The sequence below is a fragment of the Polypterus senegalus genome, chromosome 9, assembly GCF_016835505.1.
Source record: "Polypterus senegalus isolate Bchr_013 chromosome 9, ASM1683550v1, whole genome shotgun sequence".
NCBI lineage: Eukaryota > Metazoa > Chordata > Cladistia > Polypteriformes > Polypteridae > Polypterus > Polypterus senegalus.
This window is the reverse complement of record NC_053162.1, coordinates 88,670,895-88,687,429: the sequence shown is the minus strand read 5'-3', so window position 1 is coordinate 88,687,429 and position 16,535 is coordinate 88,670,895. Positions and strand designations below refer to the sequence as shown.

General features: G+C 37.3%; 1 protein-coding gene across 1 annotated transcript; it reads right to left on the bottom strand.

Annotated features, from left to right (window-relative positions):
* Positions 1–10,568, bottom strand: tmem231 (transmembrane protein 231). Its single transcript, XM_039763428.1, has 8 exons — positions 10,430–10,568; positions 10,006–10,334; positions 9,547–9,713; positions 9,047–9,175; positions 8,490–8,633; positions 6,911–6,992; positions 6,548–6,653; positions 1–749 (listed from the first exon to the last, which is right to left on the bottom strand). Exons 2-8 carry the CDS (start codon positions 10,142–10,144, stop codon positions 587–589), a joined length of 930 nt encoding a protein of 309 aa, XP_039619362.1. The 5' UTR covers positions 10,145–10,334; positions 10,430–10,568; the 3' UTR covers positions 1–586.
* Positions 10,569–16,535: the final 5,967 nt, after the last annotated feature.

Below are 16,535 nucleotides of genomic sequence, written 5' to 3'. Positions count from 1 at the left end.
CAAAGAGGAATAATGACATTTTATTATCAAAAGTACAAGATCAAGCAAAATATACTTTAAGATTTCTGCTTGTAAAATTGATTGATTTAAGCTACTGGTTCAGTAATGCCACTTTATAAAGTTAATCAATCACCTTGTGTGTGTTACACTGTAACATTTTGTCATAAAACAAATGTGATAAACTAAATATTCAATGCTATGACAAACACATACAAATTGTTTGCTTAAAAGTAAACAGCACTTCTGCATGTCTTTAGTATTTCTGAGGCATTAGGGTAATTTGGAATGTACTGCTCTCTGTACATGGCATTGTGAACAACAAACAATTATGGTACCAGTTTTATTTTGCATGTATAAAAATAAATTCTGTTATTGCCTTGTTTGCACATAATTAACAATATAATAATTCATGGAGTACCTACATTTGTTTAAATAAATGGCTTTTAGAAGGGATTTAGCAGGACGTACTTTCCACACTTTAGACAAAACCGTGCGTCTTTAGGTCATCTGATCAAGAAAATAAGGAATTAAAACAGCAAAAATCTTGAAGGCTTTTAGCATCCAATGCTGCAGGTACTCTTTGAGGTTAGGACTGATGCTGTTTGACAACAGGGACTGCTACTGTAGGTAAGACCTGATTTTGGAACACAAAGATCTTGATTCTCTCAAACACCCAAAGGAATATAAGTAATACACTGACATATTGAATCCAAGCAAACTTGATCATTTCCCAGAAGCCAGGCTGATATGTAAAATAAGTTAAGGAATATTCAAGAGACACATAAAAATACAGATACATGGAAAATGATACCACACAAGTTCTACTTCCAATCGAAAAACTGCACTCTTTAATACCAATGCTGTTTATATTTTAGCAGTTTAATTAAATTGTCAAATTGAAATTCATGTTCTCCAAAATTATCTAATATACAGTTAGGTCCATAAATATTTGGACAGAGACAACTTTTTTCTAAGTTTGGTTCTGTACATTACCACAATGAATTTTAAATTAAACAACTCAGATGCAGTTGAAGTGCAGACTTTTAGCTTTAATTCATTGGGTTGAACAAAACGATTGCATAAAAATGTGAGGCAACTAAAGCATTTTTTTAACACAACCCCTTTATTTCAGGGGCTGAAAAGTAATTGGACAAATTAAATAACTGGAAATAAAATGTTCCTTTCTAATACTTGGTTGAAAACCCTTTGCTGGCAATGACAGCCTGAAGTCTTGAACTCATGGACATCACCAGATGCTGGGTTTCCTCCTTTTTAATGCTCTGCCAGGCCTTTACTGCAGCGGCTTTCAGTTGCTGTTTGTTTGTGGGCCTTTCTGTCCGAAGTTTAGTCTTAAACAAGTGAAATGCATGCTCAATTGGGTTAAGATCAGGTGACTGACTTGGCTATTCAAGAATTTTCCACTTCTTTCCTTTAATAAATTCCTGGGTTGCTTTGACTGTATGTTTTGGGTCATTGTCCATCTGTATCATGAAACGCCGCCCAATCAATATGACTGCATTTAGCTGGATTTGAGCAGACAGTATGTCTCTGAACACCTCAGAATTCATTCGGCTGCTTCTGTCCTGTGTCACATCATCAATAAACACTAGTGTCCCAGTGCCACTGGTAGCCATGCACGCCCAAGCCATCACAATGCCTCCACCGTGTTTTACAGATGATGTGGTATGCTTTGGATAATGAGCTGTTCCACACCTTCTCCATACTTTTTTCTTGCCATCATTCTGGTAGGGGTTGATCTTGGTTTCACCTGTCTAAAGAATGTTTTTCCAAAACTGTGCCCTAACCCTAAGCCTAAACCTAATTTCTTTAGCAAAGTCCAATCTAGCCTTTCTATTCTTGAGGCTTATGAGTGGCTTGCACCTTGCAGTGCACCCTCTGTATTTACTTTCACGCAGTCTTCTCTTTATGGTAGACTTGGATATCGATACGCCTACCCCCTGGAGAGTGTTGTTCACTTGGTTGGCTGTTGTGAAGGGGTTTCACCATAGAAATGATTCTGCGATCATCCACCACTGTTGTCTTCCGTGGATGTCCAGGTCTTTTTGCGTTGCTGAGTTCACCAGTGCTTGCTTTCTTTTTGAGGATGTACCAAACTGTAGATTTTGCCACTCTGAATATTGTAGCAATTTCTCTGATGTTTTTTTTTTCTGTTTTCGCAGCTTAAGGATGGCTTCTTTCGCCTGCATGGAGAGCTTCTTTGACCACATGTTGTCTGTTCACAGCAAAATCTTCCACATGCAAGCACCACACCTCAAATCAACTCTAGGCCTTTTATCTGCATAAGTGATAATGGTATAACGACAGACTTGCCCACACCTGCCCATGAAATAGCCTTTGAGTCAATTGTCCAATTACTTCTGAGCCCCTGAAATGAAGGGATTGTGTTAAAAAACATACTTTAGTTGCCTCACATTTTTATGCAATCGTTTTGTTCAACACATTGAATTAAAGCTGAAAGTCTGCACTTCAACTGCATCTGAGTTGTTTCACTTAAAATTCATTGTGGTAATGTACAGAACCAAAATTAGAAAAAAGTTGTCTCTGTCCAAATATTTATGGACCTAACTGTACTTAAACACCTAATGAAAGATTTTATGCATACATTTCATTATTAGATATATGCTGCAAGATAGCCAAAATATTCTTATTTAAAAAGAAATGGATACAGTCATCTCTATTATATAAGACAAGACTTTTTTCAAGAGATTTTTTCAAGTCCCGTGAGATGAGACTTTTGCCATGAGATTTTTTTCAAGTCACGCCCTCCTCTCAACTATATTCAACCACGCACACGGCCCTCTCACCTCTCATTCGTCTGAATGCTTTTGACAGACACAGTTCCTGCTCTCTCAGCTCTTATAAATTTTTACATTTTCCTCACTTAAATTCCAAATATTGTTTTTACTAAAGTTTTAAAATAAAAGTGAAAATAATACATATGTAACAATTCCCATGAAAATAACAATCTCTTTAAATTGTATATCCGGTAAACCAAACCGGGGGCTGGTCAAGCGAAGCCACCTAGTTTTTTTTTTACATTTTTCAGTGTTTTTGATAGGTACTATAGCAAGTATTATAATAATTACCGTATATATTTGCGTTTAAGTTCTCCCACGGATAAGTCTGGGCTTGATATTACCGTATAATTTCCGGTATTTTATAATGTCAGTTGTATAATTCGAATGCGGAAAACTCACGCTATTGGTTCAAGAGATTATGATATGCTGACGCCCACATGAGACAATAACTATGGAACACACTGCCTTTTTTCTATGTATTGTGCCATACGTGACCACATGGTAATACCTGAACTGTTCTACACAGACTTTTGCACTGTTTTGTGTATCTCAAACCCTCATACACCTTTATCGTAAGAGCATCCCTTAACTACGATGGAGTGTTCGATCAGAACAAAATATGAAGCTGGTTTTAAATTCCAAGTGTCATAAGATAAACAAGCATACAAGCAATACCAGACTCGTATCTTACTTTGTCTGCATTGTACAAGTAATCTATACACCTGTATTTACAAAAGTATACAAAAAGGCCCAACAACGTTACTCTAAATGTTCTATGTTATCTACCAATGCAACATGTATTGTAATAGAGAATACCTGTATACTGATCAAGTAAGCCATCAGGTTTTCACCTCATAGCAGATTATTCAAACATTTTTAATGCTGATTAAATAAATAATTAACAATGTGCATTTTATAACTGCCCAGACTATTTAAACATATTTTGTCAGTGAACCATCCTCTTTAATAAAAGCCCTGTGTGCGTCCAGATGTCCGTGTGTGTGTCTTCTGGTGAAGTGCGCATGCGCGGGGCTGCGACACACATTGCACCATGCCCCGCCCATGCGCATGGCACCTTGGACGCACACACACTCGAAGCTGGGCACACAGTGAATGGCCTTGACGCGGCAGCTCATGATAAGCAAATAAATGACATCATTGCTGGGGAGAGTGCTGATTAGGTAGTCGCGGCCGCGCACATAAAATCCGTTGCTGGGGAGATGCCACACATACAATAATCAGCTACACGCCAGCACAGATTAAAATACTTGCTGGGGAACTTTTACGGAAATACAAAACAGTATTACTGCGAGAGAAATTTAAAGGCACACAATACACTGACGCATATTACAGCCACATACAAGCCAATATTACTGTAAGAGAAAATATTACGGACATATCTACTAACAACATGCCACCCAAAAAAAAAAAGCACACGTCAAGTAGGACAAAAGACACAGACAATCAAATCCTAAATAAGCAACATCTCCTGGAAGAACGGTCAGCTCAATAAGTAAACATCAACAAAAGAAAGGCTGAAAGACAAAGAAAAATACGAGCAAATAGATCGATTGAAGAAAAAGAAAATGAGCGTCAGAAAAACGCTAAAAGAGAAAGACTCAGAAGAGCAAACCTTACAAAAAGTTGGCATTTACTTGCCAGAACCAGTATTCAGCCACAGTCAGTTATATGTTGCATTATCAAGAGTTAGATGTTTTCCAGATGTTGTCGTCAAGGTTGTAGATGGTCTTGAACAAGGCAATCTCTTGCGAAACTCAGACAGAATATTTACAAGAAACGTTGTCTGTAATGAAATTTTATAGAAAAATTTCATGAGGTTAAAAAATAGAAAATTTTTCCTAAATATCTTCTTCAGATATTGTGTATTACAGATTGTTACAAAGTTTTACACTAAGGCAATATTAATTATACTTACTGTATTGTCATATATGTTTCTATATTATTTTTATTATTATTTTACTTTAGGCTTCTTGCAAAAATATTTTTGACAAAAAAAAATTAAGACAAGAAACAGAATGAGGTCAAGGTCCCTTGCCATTTAATATAGACTGGTCCTACTAATGTTTATGCCTACTGTTCTAGCGTCCATTATTGTAACGGGCTTAATGTCTAGTTATAAAATGATTTGCTTATGTTGACTCTTTCAGAAGTAAACACTCTAAACAGTAATTCTGTTGGCCAATTAAAGTTACAGCATCATCCACATTAATAAAAGGATAAGAGGCTATGTGTCTGTTCAGTTGCTATGTCTCTGTCATTCCAAAAGGTGATGCATCACAAACATTAGCACTGTTTTTATGGATCCCATACCAAATGGCATTTAACAGAGGTATATGCATTCTATGGTGCACTGTGAACGTTAACGCTCAGGTCTACATTGATTACGCAGATCCAAGATTTTAACGGGTATAAAAATATATTTGTACATGACATAACTGAACTTACAACAGCAGAATCACCAAACATGAACGCTTGACAGTCTAAACATACTAAATTAAACAGCAAATAAACTAGATATTTCAAGTTACCGAATGAATTGCTAAAATAGCCCTTGACTAAAGTTTTGGTGAAGTTCAATTAACCCAACATAATAAAAATTATTATCCTTCAAAACTGAAGACTAAATATAACCTATTTTCATCACAGCATAACTAGTCACCAGGGACAGAGAGTGCCCCAGCAACAGCAGGTGTAAGGCAGTAACCAAGCCAGGACAGGGTGCCAGTACATCACAGGGTCCATTCACACCCACATTGGGCCAGTATAGAATTGAAAACAAAAATTAATCTGAACATCTTTAGGATATGGGAATAAAACCAGACCCCACAAAAGAAAAAGACATGCAGACATAGAATGTGCAAACTCTACAGAGACAGCAACCAGGCATAGGAATTCAACCTTTGGAGACTGATAGGTGGCAGAGATGAGCCAGAACTGGCTCTACTATTGATAGATACAGTAAGTGAGTGAATTAGGAATGAATGAGGAAACAAAATCATTAACTGAGGAAAAGATTAAATTAAATCCAGAGGAAAAATGAGTAAATCCACCACAGTTAGTCTGATGTCAGGTTGGATCAATAAACTGCTACAGTTTCTACCAAATAAAGGCACTAAAATAAATGTAAGCAGTACTTTCAGTTAGCACACACTTAGTGCTATAGTCTCAAACTGTTTGTAATTACAATAAAAAGAAAAATATGCAAAGAGCTATAGCAGCATGCATAACCTTCATTGATGTTAATGAGCTTTTTGATTCCACATTTTTCTGGATTGGTGTTATATTGGTTATTTTGAAGTAGAATTTCTTATTTATAATGAGTGGATCAATCAGTCAATTAACCAGTTTTTTTCTACCAGGGATTTGTTCCTGCCTTGTGCCCTGTGTTGGCTGGGATTGGCTATAGCAGATCCCCGTAACCCTGTGTTAGGATATAGCAGGTTGGATAATGGATGGATGAACTGAACCAAATTATTAGAATTCAATTTTTGCAATAACCTCACTAATAAGGAAGTAAGCAGTTTCTTTTTGTGAATAGAGGTTTTACCTTGGTAGTTAAATAATTGCTAAACAATAAAATGCATTATTGTGACCAGAATATAGACACATTTAGCCAAGGATTTAAATAATATAAACTAATACATAGCAACAAGTAGCATACAACATACAAACAAACAAATAAATAAAAGAAATTCTGAAAAGGATATGTAATGATTTCAACTGGATATCTAATGACAGCACTTATTACAAATGGAGAATTAGCAGCACGACCAGTCATCCACAAAGGACTTGGCCACGAAAGCACTGTAGACACTAGAATAAAACAAGAGTGAAATGAAGTCAAGTAACACAATGAACAGTACATTCCACGTAAGCTGGCCATTTCAATATAGGAACAAATCTTGTTGCAAATTTTATTTTCCTCATACTGCAAATATAGGAAATTATACGGTATCTTTATATTGTAATATTTTCAGCTGACATTGTGGATTTAAAATAATATATATATTTTTTTTTTTTTAATGGCTAGACTTTGGAAATAATTTAAATAGGCATCTTATGAAGCTTACCATTTCTTTCCTGGTAGTTTCCAATAATGTTGGTAAGGTCATAAGCACTTGCAAATGGACTGCTTCCATTAATTACTGAAACCTGTATGAGAAAGAAAGAAAGAAAGAAAGAAAGAAAGAAAGAAAGAAAGAAAGAAAGAAAGAGTGAATGCATAACATACAGAAATTTACCCCATTTGCATTAGGGCTGATCACAACTTCATAGAATTTATATTATAGATCACTACATACAGCAAAAGGTACAGTATATACAATGTAACAGATTCAACTCAAGGAATAAAATTAAGTGAAATACATTAAAAATAAAATGGCCTGAAAAACTATAACAAAGGTGTTTATACAATACTAGGGCGGAAAGCCCCCCTGGCGCCTTCAGCGCCCAACTCCCAGTTGCGGCCAGAATATTAGTAAAATCCATAAATGAACAAAAGAAATATTATTATTTATTGGAGTCAAATCATGAAATTTTATAAATATGCAAATGAAAAATTAATTATTATTTAACAGAGTAAAAATCATGAAATGATAATAAAATATTTACTCTCTTACCGTCCACTGTGCTTGATGAGTATTTATAAGAGACTAAATAAACAATCCATTTGTTTTAACTGACAAAACCATCCATCCATTGAATCCCCGCTGAATCCGAATACAGGGTCATGGGGGTCTGCTGGAACCAATCCCAGCCAACACAGGGCACAAGGCAGGAACCAATCCTGGGCAAGGTGCAAACCCACCGCAGGACACACACAGACACACCGAGCACACACTAGGGCCAATTTAGAATCGCCAATCCACCCAACCAGCATGTCTTTGGATTGTGGGAGGAAACCGGAGTGCCCGGAGGAAACCCACGCAGACACGGGGAGAACATGCAAACTCCACGCAGGGAGGACCCGGGAAGCGAACCCAGGTCTCCTAACTGAGAGGCAGCAGCGCTACCACTGCGCCACCGTGCCGCCCCTGACAAAACCACCACTTTCTTATTCCATTTTTAAATTCTAAACTAAAATATCAAGAATCTGAAAATCTAACAACATCAGATTAAAGTTCCATAAATTCTGAAAAGAATGATACCAAACATATATATGTAGGTTTTAAAATAAGCCGATTTAAAGTGTGACAAAAAAGTGACATCAAAATGTCACATAAAATTGTTGCACAAAATCATTGCACTTTTAGGCTTATATAGACTACATGAATTACACAGCTAAATACAATTACTCTTTCATTGTAAAACTGAAATAAAAGACTTCTATTAATGAGTTTTGTGTGTAGGACTGCCCATAAGAGACAAATGAGTCCTGTCTTATTTTAAGGCACCCTCACATATACACATTAATTTATATATCAGCATGCAGATTGCTGATTGACTCATTGACACGGACTATGTGTATACAGTATTTAGGATGTGGTAAGCAGCTAAAGTAACCAGAGAAATACAGACATGGAAGAACATGCAGCATTAAGTGACAAGGCTGAAAATCAAACCTAGATTCCTGGAGCTGTCAGTGAACAGTATTACTTCATATATGAAATATGTTTCATTATATGAAAACAAAAATGATTGCATCCTCACATTATATCTGGTATCCAGGCCTCTATGGCTCAACGGCTGTCGCTGCTGTAGTTTCAAGTCCCCATTTACATACAGTAAAGATCCAGGGAGGGGAGAGGAGTGCTGGATGTATGCCATGCTCTGCATTACAAAGGTGGACATTCTCTGAAACAAAAATGTTCACAATGTTAAACAATTGTTTTCCCTCAAATAAAAGCACTATTTAATTTGCTTTAATAATTCTAAGCACAAATAATAACTTAAATGTCTAAAATTCTGAGTCTTAAAAACCATTGCTTGGCTTTTCTCTACAGTCTTAAACCATGAAATCTAATCTGGTATTTCTGCATAATAATCATCTTAAAAACAGAAGTTTTAAATAGTATCTCGCCTTGTGATATTATTAATTAAGCTATTTAAAAAACCATTAAAACTAACATACTCAAACATATTGCATGGAAATGATAATATGGTGAGCAAAGTAACACATTTTGAAGAATTTGTGTAGTTTATAATGGTGGAGACAGCAATGCTGCTTCCAAAGTAAATTATTCATAAACAAAATGACAGGCACTTACAAAAAGGCTGTATGAAAATCCAAGAATAAGATTAACACTGTAAACTTGCTCTGTGGACTGCAAAGGAAGCTGCAATTTAAATGTCATTTGGTCATATTTTCCATCCTGGTTTTTATCTTCCTCCATTACCTACAAAAAAATTAAAATACAAAAATGACCATATTTTATATGAAACAAGGCATTCTTTTTATTCTGAGGACAAATTCTTGAGCAGGCAAATTCATAAGCTCTAAATAAAAGGTATGAGGGAGAGTTTTAGTGTGTGTGTGTATGTGTGCCCAGCATAATACTGAGAAACCAGCTCAGTACAGTTGGTGCCTCTGCTTAATTTGCATTTGTTGTTGCCACTGTTAGCTTTGATTGCCCACAACACTGTACCACAATTCATAAAATGAATACAATACTAACAAATCTAAACGATATTCAACTCTAGATGATTTCTTCAAATTTAAAAACATTATTGTATGACTTGATTCGCCAAGAGGAACTGAAAAACTTACAGACACTGAAGGTATTCTGAGGCTATCACCCAGTAGATTGTTAAGATTTTGAAATGTACTCCAAGCAACATAGTCTCCATTGATACTGGTTGTTGCGATCATTAAAATCTGGTACTGAAATTTGACAACTGGTTGCTCTTCATATGTACTCAGTTTAATCCAGAATCCTTAAAGACAACACAAATAATTTCAAATAAAGTCAGTAAAGAACTTTTAAAAACTAATCATGCATCATTCTCAAATCAGCTTAATCCAATTTTGGGTCTCGGGGGAGCGGATAAATAATATACCGATTTTAAAATATATTTTTGCAAAGCAGATGTCAGTCTCCAACTTGTTTTAAACATCCTTTCAAAAGCAAATGCGAGACTGCAATAGTTAGTTAGATTGTTTTACCACAACTACATTGATAGAGACAAGCTAGCAATGTTATGAATTACGAAATATAAAACTTTTTACCTTGACTTTTATAAGTAACCAGCAGAGGAGGGATGTAAGTGAGTCCCAAGACAATCAGCAAGAACAGCGTCGCCTTTGTACAGATACTAGTTTTGTAACGTAACAAAGCTGGGTGCGAGTAAACTTCATATATGGCCATTTATTCCTATACGTGAACTAACAGGCTACGAGAACTATTCAGTCAATGCAGGCATTTCTGCGCGGGTCTTCAAAACTGGGCTGTATTGTCACTTTAAAAGAGACGTTTCTTTCATTTGTGTATCGCCGGCGTCTAGCGGCAAAACAGAGCAGCAGGCCCAGTCTCTCCTACTGAACAAACAATGCTGGACCTATGGAAAATACAAAAAAACTGTATTATTACCAAATCATATACTACCGATAACAACTAGGGATAGTAAAGATGTGTATGAGCCATTTACTTTACCAAATTTCGTTGAGGTCGCGCGCTTATTGCCGCTACTTCCTGTAGTTTGGCGTCTCCAGGTTTCCATAGTCCCCGCCTTCCATGGCAACAGATTTGAGCCAATGGTGTGTGCGGAGGGGAGGGACAAAAAGCTACTGCGCGCCGGTAAATCTTCATATGAGAAGATTAAGACAAGGGTGTCTATTTTATTAGCAGACGCTTTTTTACAAAACGACTTACAGGTGACAAAATTGATCATCCCAAGTGAAGTGCTCAGAAAAAAAGCGAAGTACACTTCCTAAGTTACAAAACTTAACAGCTAGGTGTTATAGAGAAATTCACCAAATTAGGAGTCTTCAAACACTTTCTAAACGCATTTAGGGAGTCGTAATTTAGAATAGGTGTAGGTAGCAAGTTCCACTAACAAGGAGCCACACATGAAGAGTCTGGAGTGAGATTTGACACCAGGCAGACGTGGCATCACCCGACGCAGTTCATCAGCAGATCTGAATGATCGAGAAGGAGCATAGGACTTCATAAGTATCTCCATTATATTCATTGTTGAGTTTCCTGCAATGGACTGGCGCTGATCCAGGGCTGGTTCCTACCTCGCCCTTGATGCTTCAGGGACAGCTTTTAAGCACCCTGTAAACGTAAAGCAGATCAAGCATGTTCGATAATGGAACTGGAAGTGACATCTCGAAAGAAAATGTAAAGCTGGCACATATACTGTAGAAAGAAACCCCGTTGAGGCAATGGCCACAAGTAAGAATTTCACTGTACTACATGTGGTAAAACTGGTAATACCTGGACGAGAATCAAATCTGGGTCCCTGGAGCTTTGAGGCAGCAGCAATAATTAAAACGACATTTTAAGTTAAACATCAGAAATCCTATATTATCTTATTCATTTATATTAAGAGAATTTCTTAATGGCTCAAATTGCTTTTACCACACCTCGAAATGTTCAATGGTGTTTTAAACGTGAAAATATTAAATTCATGTTGTGATTATAAGATTATACATTTTGAACCAAATAGCATGTTCTGGAAAGTAGGCTGGATAATTATGCCCTCCAACTCACTGTAATTGTAACTTAATTTCCAATGCATAAATAAACAAATTTCACACTAATCAAGTCATTCCTTTCCTAGGCCTAGATCATACAGCAGCTTTATTTTTCTATGGAAGTCTTTATATTGGAATAACAGAAAATAAAATGGACCTATCTTTACATACTTGGGGAGTCAGGAAAAAAGATTAACTGTACATGTTGAAATAAAGCTTGTGTGGGCCATGAGGTTCCGTTTTTGTTTTTTATGGGAGACAGAAACACTGTTTTCCATAGTGTTAAGCACTAGTTAATTAGTACTGACTGTGTGATTTGCAACTGAGAGGAACCTAATGTATTCCAAATGCATGACCTGATGATATTCAGTGCCCTCCATAATGTTTGGGACAAAGACCCGTTTTTCCTTGATTTATTTCTCTGCTCCGCAGTTTCAAATTACAAATCAAACAATTCAGACATGATTAAAGGGCACATTTCAGGTTATTTGCATACATTTCAGTCACACCATATAGAAATGGCAACACATTTTGTACATGGTCCCCCATTTCAGGGCACCATAATGTTTGGGACATAAAAATGGTATTTATATTAAAGCAGTCATATTTCATACTTTGTTGCACATCTCTGGCCTGAAATGACTCCTTGAAGTGTGTGATTCCTACACATCACCAGGTGCTGAGAAGTTCCTCTAGTGATGCTCTGCCAAGCCTCTAATGTAGCCACCTTCAGCTCCTGCTTGGTCCAGCAGCTTGCCTCCTTAACTTTTCTCATCAGCATAAGGAAGGCATGCTCAGCTAGATTTCATTTGGTTGACTGGCTTGGCCATTCAAGAATTTTCCATTTTTTTAGCTTTGAAAATTACCTGCGTTACCTTAGCAGTACATTTGGGATCATTTTCTTGTAGGATGAAGTGCCGTCTAATGAGTTTGGAGGCATTTACTGGAACTTGAACAAATCAGACTCACCTCTACACCTTAGAATTCTTTGCATAACTGCTGACACCAGTTCATCATCAATGAAGAAAAGTGTGCCAGTACCTGTGGCAGTCATACATGCTGAAGCCATAACACCCCCACCATCATGTAAAATAGATGAGGTGGTGTTCTTTGGATCTTGGGCAGTTCCTTTTCATCTCTAGATATTGTTCTTACCATCACTCTAATACAGGTTCATCTCTGTCTGCTCTGTCCATGGGACCTTTTCCCAGAATTCTGCAGGCTCTTTTAAGTAAATTTTTGCACACTGTAATCTGGCCATCCTGTTTTTGTAACTATTGGTTTGCATCTTGAAGTGGTGTCTTTTCCGATCTGTCGGAGAGGCGTTTGAGGCTTTTTCCTTACCATAGTGAGTGAGGATTCTTCTGTCATCAACAGTGGAGGTCTTCCTTGGCCTACCAGTCCGTTTTTGTGATTACTGAGCTCAGCAGTGCGTTCTTTCTTCTTAATGATAAACCAGACATTTTGATTTAGGTTACCCTAAGGTTTTACCAAAGTCTTAAATGGTTTAGTTCTTATTTTTTAGCCTCATAATGGATTCTTTGACTGTCATTGGCACAGCTCTTCTCCTCATGTTAAACAAAGGCAACTACAGACTCCAAAGTGTAGAGGCAAGCTGAGGTAACTGATGCCTGCACTAAAGAAGAACACACAAAGGCTTGTGTAATCAATTGTACCAAATATTATGGTGCCCTGAAAATGGGGGAACCGTGTGCAAAAAGTGTTCTCATTTCTACATAGTGGGACCAAAATGTATGCAAATACCCATAAATTAAAGTCTGCAATGTGCCCTTTAATTATGTCTAAATTGTTTGATTTGTTATTTTAAACTGTAAAGCAGAGGGGTAAATTGAGGAGGAATGTGTCCTAAACATTACAGAGAGCACTGTATATGGTATGAGAGCAGCAAACAGGCCTATTTCTGATTTACACTGAAGCTAAGCAAATAATCCCAAACATGTAATCAAAGATTTTGTGATATATCCCATATATATATATATATATATATTATATATATATATATATATATATATATATATATATATATATATATATATATATATATATATATATATATATATATATATATATATTCTGTGATATATGCTGCAGTGTCTGAAGGTTTCATCCCATCCAATCTGTTTTTCATATATCCTGTAGTTTACTTTTTTGTTTCAATTTATATTGTTTTTTTTTTTTTGCATGATGGCATGGCAGAAACCAACATCATCATGTATGAATTTTTACTAAATTTGCTGCTTTCCTTTCTGTCCTGCTCAGAATAAATTACAATAAATGAATTTGCCACGTTTTCTTGAGGCTAACTACTTTAACTTTGCTAAAATAGTTCAGGATGAAAAAGAAAAAATAACTTGAACCATTGTCCCACTCAAGCTTGTTCCCCAGAACAGGTTTCAACACCTCTTGGGAAGTGATATATACTATAGTTGTGAAAAAGGGGATTGTGTAGTTGTACAGTGGTTAGTGTCTGTTTGTCTTTCCTGAGGTGATCACTGTCTGTTCTTTCTGTATCTGAATGGATTCTGCCTTAGTATTCCATCTTTCTTCCACTCCTTAAGGCTGTGAGTGTTAGGTTAACTAATGTTGGTACACTGGGTGTGCAAAAGCAATAAAGTGTATTCTTGTGCTGCTCAGATACCCTGAGGCAATGGATGTGGAGTCCCTGCCTGGATGCGATATTAGGACAACTAGTAGCTTTCTGAAAGAGCTTAATGTAATCAGTGGTCTCCTTTCAACTGAAAACTTGTTAACCTTTTTTATTCTTTATGACTGAATGTAGGTATTTTGTATGTGTCTGTGTCCCATTCAAGGTTGGCTCGCCCATTACTCTAGCTGTATCTGAGGTAGATATATAGATAGACAGATATTATTTGTCTTCAAGGGAAAATTAAAGCTTTGGAGAAGCTCAAGAGAAAAAAAAGGCACAGTATTGGACAAATGGGTTCAGAAAATGGGTGGGAGGACAGCTCAAAAGGCAGCCAATAAATCAAGGACTTGCACATGTGCTTAGAACAATTTATCATTGTCTACTAATTTGACTCTTTTATATGTATAAGATCAACTAGCTTGATCTCTAAACAAGTGCAAATGAGCTGTGGGTTTCTTAGCATTAAATTGAACACAGAAAATAAAATAAGATGCAATAACTCTAACAGGTAATCTAGACATGATAAGCAATTGTTTTTATCGGCAAAGCAAGATGTATTTAAAACTTGCATAGATAGATAGATAGATACTTTATTAATCCCAAGGGGAAATTAACATACTCCAGCAGCACCATACTGATAAAAAACAATATTAAATTAAAGAGTGATAAAAATGCAGGTCTAACAGACAATAACTTTGTATAATATTAACGTTTACCCCATAGGGTGGAACTGATGAGTTGCATAGTGTAGGGGAGGAGTGATCTCCTCAGTCTGTCAGTGGAGCAGGACAGTGACAGAAGTCTGTTGCTGAAGCTGCTCCTCTGTCTGGAGATGATCCTGATCAGTGGATACAGTGGATTTTCCATACTTGACAGGAGCCTGCTTAGCGGCCGTCGCTCTGCCACGGATGTCAAACTGTCCAGCTCCGTATCTACAATAGAGCCTGCCTTCCTCACCAGTTTGTCCAGGCGTGAGGCATCCCTCTTCTTTATGCTGCCTTCCCAGCACACCACCGCGTAGAAGAGGGCGCTCGCCACAACGGTCTGATAGAACATCTGCAGCATCTTATTGCAGATGTTGAAGGACGCCAGCCTTCTAAGGAAGTATAGTCAGCTCTGTCCTTTCTTACATAGAGCATCAGTATTGCAGTCCAGTCCAATTTATCATCCAGCTGTACTCCCAGGTATTTATAGGTTTGCACTCTCTGCACACAGTCACCTCTGATGATCACGGGGTCCATGAGGGGCCTGGGTCTCCTAAAATCCACCACCAGCTCCTTGGTTTTGCTGGTGTTGAGTTGTAAAGACATGTTCAACATATACTTATTGATCCATCCATCCATCTATTATCCAACCCACTATATCCTAACTACAGGGTCACAGGGGTCTGCTGGAGCCAATCCCAGCCAACACAGGGCACAAGGCAGGAAACAAACCCCAGCAGGGTGCCAGCCCACTGCAGGGCACACACACTCACACACACCAAGCACACACTAGGGACAATTTAGAATCGCCAATGAACCTAACTTGCATGTCTTTGGACTGTGGGAGGAAACCGGTATACCTGGAGGAAACCCACACAGACACAGGGAGAAAATGCAAACTCCATGCAGGGAGGACCCGGGAAGCGAAGCTGGGTCTCCTAACTGCAAGGCAGCAACGCTACTCACCGCGCCGCCCTACTTATTGATTTTACATGTAAATTATTTTGAAATGTTTAATATTATTTGTTAATGAAAAATGCTGTACAAATTTCATTTCTAAGTTATGTAATGAGAAGTTATTGGGTGACTTTTTAGACAATAAAAGGTGTAATTTTGCTTGACTTCTCATTACATCCATAACGGCTAACACAGTACAACACCCTAGTACTATTTCTAAGTTAATAAAGGTGCATTCATTTTTATAAGGTGGTGTGATGGTACGGTAGGTAATGTGTTCTGGTTAAATGACAGGTAATGAATACCCCAGATATACATAACTAGCTAGGGTTCATACTGCGTGCTACCTGCATGTGCTCCTTGTGTTCACATGTCTTTCATCCATGTATTCTATTTGCTTCCCACAGTCTAAAGATGTTGAATGCCAGCTACAAATTCACAGTGTGGGAGGTTGGTCAACAGTCGACTGATGCACCTTGTAGGGACTACTAATTGCAACCCAAATTCAGAGAAGCTGGTACTGAAAATAAATGGATGAATGGTACTTCTCTTTCAATAAGGGGAATAACCTCAAGTTTGATATGTGTTGCCCCATACCTTTCCCATTTTTTAACCTACTTTGTTTTTTTAACATATATTCCAACTTGTGTGTTCACGTCACTATGCACTTAAAGTCTGTAAAGGACATTATATGTGTACCCCAAATATAGTTTGATTGCAGCAATCTTTGG

Excerpts from the sequence above, each read along its gene's own strand:
- tmem231 (XM_039763428.1), bottom strand. The coding sequence starts at position 10,144 with ATGGCCATATATGAAGTTTACTCGCACCCAGCTTTGTTACGTTACAAA. Across the intron at positions 8,634-9,046 it reads GATTTTCATACAGCCTTTTT|AGAATGTCCACCTTTGTAAT; the intron begins GTAAGTGCCTGT and ends TTTTTGTTTCAG. Across the intron at positions 750-6,547 it reads TATCCAGTTGAAATCATTAC|ATATCAGCCTGGCTTCTGGG; the intron begins ATATCCTTTTCA and ends AACTTATTTTAC.